The sequence below is a fragment of the Protobothrops mucrosquamatus genome, unplaced genomic scaffold (assembly GCF_001527695.2).
Source record: "Protobothrops mucrosquamatus isolate PMUCROS unplaced genomic scaffold, P.Mucros_1.0 scaffold2682, whole genome shotgun sequence".
In the NCBI taxonomy this organism is placed as follows: Eukaryota; Metazoa; Chordata; class Lepidosauria; order Squamata; family Viperidae; genus Protobothrops; species Protobothrops mucrosquamatus.
Genome location: NW_015388729.1, coordinates 10,351 through 17,950, shown reverse-complemented (window position 1 = coordinate 17,950; position 7,600 = coordinate 10,351). Strand labels below are relative to the sequence as shown.

Sequence of the window (7,600 nt, the reverse complement as noted above, 5' to 3'; positions counted from 1 at the left end):
TTAGTATCCTAATTATTAAACAATAGAATATCCATATTGTTAAACAATACTAATACTAAAAGTAATAATAATATCATATAATTAAAACTAATAAAAATTTCACTATAATAAACTATTAATACTAATAATACTCTAAAATTTACTCATAAGCTAAATGGAACTTTTTAGTCCCATATTTATTCTGAATATAATCTATCCAACTTCTCCAAACTGAAATGTATCTTTCTTGTGAGTGATCCTTCAAATAGGCAGAAATCTTAGCCATTTCTGCTAAATTTGACACTTTAAGCGTCTGTTCTTCTATAGCAGGCAAGCAATCCTTTTTCCAATATTGCCCTACTAATAACCTTGCAGCTGTTATCAAATTCAACATCAAATTAGTTTCTTTAGTATCACAATCTGTAATAACACCCAACAAAAATAATTGTGGAGTGAACTTTATCTTTCTCTTAAAAATCTTTTGAATGTTCCACCAAATCTTAATCCAAAAAGCCATCCGCTGCTTCTTGTCCTGCCTTCAGGCATGTTGGAGAATAGCTTGACTCTCTCTTCTTTGGGGCAGCCCCTGAGATATTGGAACACTGCTATCATGTCCCCCCTCGTCCTTCTCTTCATTAAACTAAACAGACCCAATTCCAGCAGCCTTTCCTTATATGCTTTAGCCTCCAGTCCCCTAATCATCTTTGTTGCTCTTCTCTATACTCTTTCTAGAGTCTCAGCATCTTTTTTACATCATGGTGACCAAAACTGGATGCAGTATTCCAAGTGTGGCCTTACTAAGGCATTGTAAAGTGGTATTAATACTTCACCTGATCTTGATTCTATCCCTCTGTTAATGCAGCCCAGCATTGTGTTGGCTTTGGACTAGTTGGCCAAGTTGAAGTCCAGACCATGAAGCCACATGAATCATGTCGTGACTCAAAGACTCTCATTAAAAGGCTTTACACCAGACCGATCACCAACTTGGTACTGTTGATGAGGAAGACCGAACTTGAAGATTGAACCACGATTTATGCATGTTTTGTATTTACCTCATGACTGCATTGTTTTGATGCTATGTTTTTTGCTTATTCTAGTTAATAGTTAGTTAATAGTGGAAATTGTATAATTCCAGGTGGGGAGTGTGCTGGTCCAGTATATAGCCATCTGGTCAGAGCATATAGCTAGCTTAGGAATTAAGAATGGTGTATAAAGCAAGTAGCATTTTAAGGGTTAAAGTGCTGTCCCCTTAAGGATGGCCTTCTGGGAAATGTAGTTTTAGTTGTTTGGTCAGATCTGTGTTCTAACTGACCACTGGGAGGGACTTGTGTTTTTATTACGGGATATCCTGTTTATGTGTCAATCTATTATCTCTCCATGAATCCTAGCCACGAGGGTTAGGAGCTCTGTAAGAATGGGGAAATCTATTATCCTTTTACCTACGAGATGGGTCCAGATTACAATCTGCATTCTAGAAGAACTTCTGCAGTAACTGTAAGTTATTGACTTGAGGATGCCTGGAATAAAGTAATTTTATATGACTTATCCATGGAGTTTATTCTGCCTGTTTTAAGTGAAATCCAGCAATATCTTTGCATGAGATAGGAAATGCCCCTTCCGACTCTGTTCACTGTCATTTGGGGGTTCTGGCCTTCGTGCCCCGTGGAGACCGGATCCTCTCTCCATCGCCCCTTTCTGCTGGCTCCAGGTAGTCCTTGATTTACAACCGTTTGTTTAGTGACCGTTCAACATTGCAATGGCGCTGAGAACAGTGACTAATGAGCGTTCTGCACACAACGGTTGCAGCATCTCCCTGGTCACGGGATCAGAATTCAGACGTTGGGCAACCGACTCGTATTTCTGACAGTCACAGTGTCCCAGGGGCTTGCGATCCCCTTTTGTGACCTCCTGGCAAAAAGAGTCAATGGGGAAGCCAGATTCACTTAACAACTGCGTGAGCAGCTTAACAACCGCAGTGATTCACTTAACAACTGTGACAAGAAAGGTCGTAAAAGGGGGCAAAACCCACTTAACAACTGTCTCACTTAGTGGAAATTTGGGGCTCAATTGTTTAAGTTGAGGGCTACCTACGTCCCCTCCCCCCTCTCCTGATGGGAGAGCCCCCCCTCTTGTCCGAGGAGGCTATGTAGCTCTGCTTCCGGACGCGAAGGAGACGAAGGAATCGCAATATTTGCAGTTTTATTTTGCATGATTTTCCTTCCAATTCTCAGTGCTCAAAAGAATCCTCTCTTTGTTTCGGCTTTAGCTGTGCCATGGCGCATCTTATCCACTCTATGTTTCCACAAGCACGAAGGAGAATTTTGAATTGGGTTACGACCTCTCAGGACAGCCGGTTAATTAGTCTGCATTCCAACCTCACAGGGTTGTTGTGCCATTATTGCCATTCTATCCTTTTTGAGGCAGGGGGGTCTTTCAAGGGAGGGGGTTAGGCCTGTGTGCAGCTTGGACTGGGGAGGGGCTTCTTGGACAGAGAGGGGTTCAGTCTGACTAAAGGGGAGGGGGAGGCATCCCTCCAGCCTGGTGCCAAGGAAACTACCGAGGGGGGGGGCAAGGGAAATCAATGTGGGGGGGGCAGGCCAGGCCAGTGGGGGGATGGGGAGCCTAGGGGAGCCCAGACGTCCAGTAAGCTGAGGTGCAGAATCCACATCCAGGACCCACTAGTGGGCAAGGAAGGGGCACGCTCTCCCTTTCAAGATTGGGATGGGATCCACCCCCGCCCTGAGACGCCAGCCGGGAGGGTGATGCGCTTGGGTGAGCAGCCACTGGGAGGGGTCTTCTGGAAGGCCAGACTGCCTGGGACTGGGGGGGCAGCTCTGAGGCCCTTCAGGGCTTCTGGAAGCGAGGTCTATGATTACCAGGCAGGACGTGCTTCTCCACGGGAGCCCCCGGCTGTGGATTCCGGATGGTGCCCAGGAAGAGGGGGATGCCCGTCATGTCCTCCATGATCATGAAGATGAAGGGCTGGTCAAGGAAGAAATGTAACTGGGTGCGGACGCCCACCACGCTGGTGGCTGCTGCCGCCTTCACTCCTTCCTCGGCCAGCTCCAGGGCAGCCCGGTGCTTGATGCTGGAGACCACAAGGGGCCCCTCGGCAAGGCAGCTGAGGTCTGGGGCAGAAAACATCTCACCGAGACCTGGGGGGAAGAGAGGGGACCACAGCTGAAGTGGGAGCAGCTCCTTGCCCATCGTTGGGGGCTGCTTGCCCCTCAGGCTCTGCTGCTGGGCTGGGCCAGGCGGCCTGTCGGGAGAGGATCCACCCCAGGTCTTGCAGCTTCTCCAGGCTGGAGGTGCTTGGGGGACCCAAATGGGGCTTTACCTGCAGAAGCTACCAGCTCATCTCCTTCTTCTGGACAGGGTGTTTGGAGGGAGGAGGAGGAGGAGGAGGAGGAGGAGGAGGAGGAGGAGGAAAAACCTCTGGATGGAAAGTCAACATAGCAGGAAGAAGTTGGGTGGGGGGGGCGGGAGTTGCAGGCCTTCTGCCTCGTCTCTATGTCTCTCACCTAACCGAGTTAAGACCTCATTGAGGTCTGTGTGGTCCTCTAAGTGCAGCTTCGGCATCTTCACCACGGTGGACCTCTCCTGGGGGAACAACGCCTGCAGGTTGTGCTGGAGGACCTCAGACAGAACCTGGGAGAGGTTCTTCTGCTTGTAGAGGCTGGGGACGATGGCCACGAAGGAGGTGTTGCCTTTAAAGGGGAACTTGGCAACCTGGAGGAAAGGGCAGAGGAGGGTCTGGGAAGGGCAAGAGCCACGAGGCTGGCACAATCACGGGAGCCTGTGGGTGGCCCCCTCTCACAGAAGCCACCGGGGCCTCCCTGAGGCCTCCTGGCGGGGCGAGTGAATGCAAAAGCACCCGGTGTCATGGCTGCCCTTCTGCTAAGCTACGGATGGCAAGATGGCAGCCTGGCATCAGTAATGGGGGGAGGGAGCAGTGGGGGATGGGCAGACAGGGAGGGGGCTCGGAGGAAGTGAAACCAAGCAGACGGTCCTGTGGGAAGCACACGGACACACAGACACACGTCTCAAGGTCACACCAAAAGAATGTGCAGCCCCAGTGGCAAAGACGGGGACCATTTCCCAAATGATTCGTTAACACCTCATTGGCCAGTGACTGATAACCAGGGGTTGGCCTGGAACAAGGGAAAGCTAACCGTATCTTTGCATGCAAAAATCTCAGATCCAGCTTTGCTTCTTCTGTAACCACTTTGGCTTTAGTAAAGTCTACTTTGGGCTAATCAGGGACCAGGAGTCTTTCTTTCCTAACTGGCCAAGTTGGGACAGTTGACATCCGGGGTCTCCTTCCCCCCCTCGCCCGCCTGCCCCCCCTCTACCTTGACCTCCGGGGACTCCATTGTGAACCAGCTCAGGGGGAAGATGTGTCGCTTCATCATCTCCACGGAGACCGCAGTCTCCTTGTCCAGGTGGAACAGGCTTGGTTCCGTCAGGAGGGGGTCGAACTTGGTCTCCCAGAACCCTGGTCCACAACAGAGAAGGACATCAGGCCCAGAGTCAAAAGGCCGGCGACCTTCCCCTCCCCCAAGCTGGTCCTTTCACCCTCAGAGCTGAAGGTCTTCCGCTTCCAGTCCCGCTTGGAAGAAACCCAGATCGCCCGCGGTGGCTTTCCCCCACAGCCGGACGGGAGAGGCCCACCTTGGAAGTAGACCGCGTTGAGAAGGACCATCAAAACGTNCACACACACACACACACACACACACACACAAACACACACACACACAGGGGCAGAATGGCTGCCCACCTCTTGCCCACAGGGATGGCTCACCTTTCTTCAGGAAGAGGCGGCCGGCTATGCTGAGGGCCGTCTGGTGGAGATGCTGGGTGACCTCCCGCAGCGCCTGGTGGAGGCAGGGCACGGAGTCCATGTGCAGGACCTCCAGGAGGTGCTTCTGGGTCTGGTTGGCGGCCCCTGAAACGATCCAGGCTCAGCCCGGGCCAGGGAAGCAGTGGCCAAAGGAGTCTGGGGTGGGGGAGCAGCCCTTAAAAGCCCACCCACCCTTGGCAGCCTAAGAGGAGCAGCCCTCCTCCCCCGGGTGAGCTCCTTGGACCAGAGGGGGCTGGTGGTCTCTGGGCAGTGGGGCTGCAGGGCTTCTCTCCCTCCCCCCATTCATTCCTGGGGAGTCTGCCATGGCATCCAGGAGGGCCATCTCGGCACTAGTGGCAACTGGAGCTCAGTAGAGCAAATCAGACAGCTGGGATCAGCGGGAAGAGGAGGAGGAGGAGGAGGAGGAGGAGGAGGAGGAGGACAGCTGCGCCCCTGCAGGAGGCTCTTTCCTGAGGGGTGCTCCCCAGCAGTCTGGGGGGTCAGCCTCCCCCCTCCGAGAAGGGTCTTCCGGGCGGTGTTACCTAGGGACAGGTGGGCGAGGGCCAGGGCGATGCTGAGGGGTGAGAAGATGGTGTTGCCCATGCCCTTCTCCGCCTCGATCTCCCGCAGGAGGTCCACCCCCAGGGCCCTCATGGCCGAGGCGATCTGGCCTGCGCTTCCAGAGAGGGCCCAGTCCCGGCAGCCTTCCTCCCCCTCCTCCTCTCCCTCGAGAGAATTGGGGAGGCCGTCCGGAACCGTCTCCCCCTGGCCAGCAGCTTCATCTGGAAAGTGGGGAGGCAACTTTGTGGGGCCTTGAAGGGCCCCCTGGGACCCGGGTTCCGTTCCCGTCTGTAGCAGCAGACCGTCTTCAGGGGGAACCGCCGCAGCAGTGACCTGCAAGGGGAGGAGGGTGGGGGGAGAGAAGAATCTCTGAATCTCCTGCCAGGAGTCCCCCCCAGTTCAAAGCAGGTCCTGGGGGGTCCTCTCTGAGCCGGGTTGCTTTCTGGCAGGCGTTTCGTTACCCAACTAGGTAACCTCATCCGTGCTGGAACGAAGGGCGGCTTGCTGAGTGTTGCTATACATGTGTGTCAGTGTTGGTGGTTGTTCAATATTAGTTTGGTTCTTGGAGTTGGCAGCTCCTTCACCGGGGAACGGTTTACTTCTTGATTGCTGGTCTGTTGTGCTAAATCTTGTGCTAATCTCGGCTCATCTGGGAAGGTGGATCGACACCCTTCAAGGGGAGGAGCTGTCTAAAGCAGCCCACTGGACAGCCGGACTCAAAGCAGATACACGAATGGATCCCGCACTGCAGACGGGATCAGACCAGATCCCAGCACACGGCTGCATGTCGTTACCCCGCCTGCTTCCAAGAGCCGCTGCCCTGGACTGCCAGCCGCAGACTGTGGGAACTGCCTGCCCAACCGAAGGAGGCCGTCCACAGCCTGGTCTTGGCCTACAGAGGGACACCCTCCCTGCCCACCCGCCCAGCATGAGGGTGAAAGCCCCCCCGTTTCCTCCCCCAACTGCCCTTCGCACCGTTTGGGCACGTGTTGGTGCCCCCGGGCGGCCCTCCTGCCCTGGGGAGGAGCTTCCCCTTTGCCCCCAGGGCTGACTCAACCCTCCTGCGTCAGACCTGCTTCTTCCTCCCTCTGCCCCTTCTCTGAGCTTGGCTAAGAGCTGCCCAGCTCCGGCTTTGTTCCCAAGTGGGCCTCCCCATTCTGGGGGGGCCCTGCGAGTGTCATGTGTCTGATTAACGAAACACTTAAAAGGACTTTCTGGCATTTTTATAGTTAACCAGGCAGAAGGGGAAAAGAAACCGGAAGTAAATCACATCTTCCAAGTTGATTGGAAGATGTGAACCATGACCCCAAAAAAAGGTGGGAGGGAAATGCTTAAATTTACATGCATAGCGGAAAAGAAGCCAGTCCTAAGCATTTCCTCCATGTTGTACTGATGTATCTGTAACACGAATAAATGCTTTTAGGAGTAAAAATGCCTGAAAGTCCTTTTAAGTGTTTCGTTAATCAGACGCATGACAGCGAGGCCCTCACACATGCCTGCCAGCCGGGGCCCAGCAAAGCTCCTCCACTTCCTGGCCCTCGCTGACCTCAGTGCCTCCTTGCAGGTTGGAGAAGCAGGGTTTGAACCTGCTTCTTTGGCTTCGGACACAGAGACACGCCCTGAGCACCCTCCCTCTCCCGCAGAGCAGCCTCCCTCCTCACGGAGGGATTCTCAAAGGGAAGCAGGCTGTAACTCACCTGGTCCGTCCCAGCACACAGGGCAGGAAGGCAGGCGGCCAGCAGCGTCCAGAGCAGCAGAGCCATCAGGCAGCGGAGGAGGGGGCTGCGGGAGCGAAGAGGCTGTGCTGACCTGGTGCACTTCAGGGTCCTGGGGGGCCAAACAGAGGCACCTGTTCCTCCCCCCTTCCCTTCGCCTGCAGGACCCATGGGGTCAGCCCTGGCACCAAGTGGCACTGGCTGCAGCTGGCCTGGTTGGGCTTCTTTCTCAGGCCCTTCTCCCCCACCTCCCCCCTGACGTTGGGGATGAAGTGCCACATTTCCTGGTGTGTGTGTGGGGGGGGGAAATACCAGCCTCCCCCACCCAGAACCATCGTCAGAACCCAGGAAACCCAGAGTGATTTCCACACTGCCAAAAAAGGGCAACGGTGGCCCAGCCCAAAGATGGCAGCATTCCTGCCCCCTGCGCCAGTTTCCCCCTCGCTGCCCCCTACTTCACCTTGTTCCTTGAGCGGCTTTTCTCCACAGCTCTGGCGCTGCCCCT

The 7,600-nt window shown here is 54.3% G+C and overlaps 1 protein-coding gene across 1 annotated transcript in view; it reads right to left on the bottom strand.

Annotated features, from left to right (window-relative positions):
* Positions 1–2,823: 2,823 nt before the first annotated feature.
* Positions 2,824–7,600, bottom strand: part of SERPINF2 (serpin family F member 2) — a 13,428-nt gene continuing 8,651 nt past the window's right edge. Inside the window, exons 2-7 of the mRNA XM_029286000.1 lie at positions 5,362–5,601; positions 4,747–4,924; positions 4,651–4,694; positions 4,332–4,474; positions 3,501–3,708; positions 2,824–3,134 (exon numbers count right to left, since the gene is read on the bottom strand). Of these exons, the coding sequence (XP_029141833.1) occupies positions 2,824–3,134; positions 3,501–3,708; positions 4,332–4,474; positions 4,651–4,694; positions 4,747–4,924; positions 5,362–5,601 (1,124 nt within the window). The remainder of the gene's footprint in view (positions 3,135–3,500; positions 3,709–4,331; positions 4,475–4,650; positions 4,695–4,746; positions 4,925–5,361; positions 5,602–7,600) is intronic.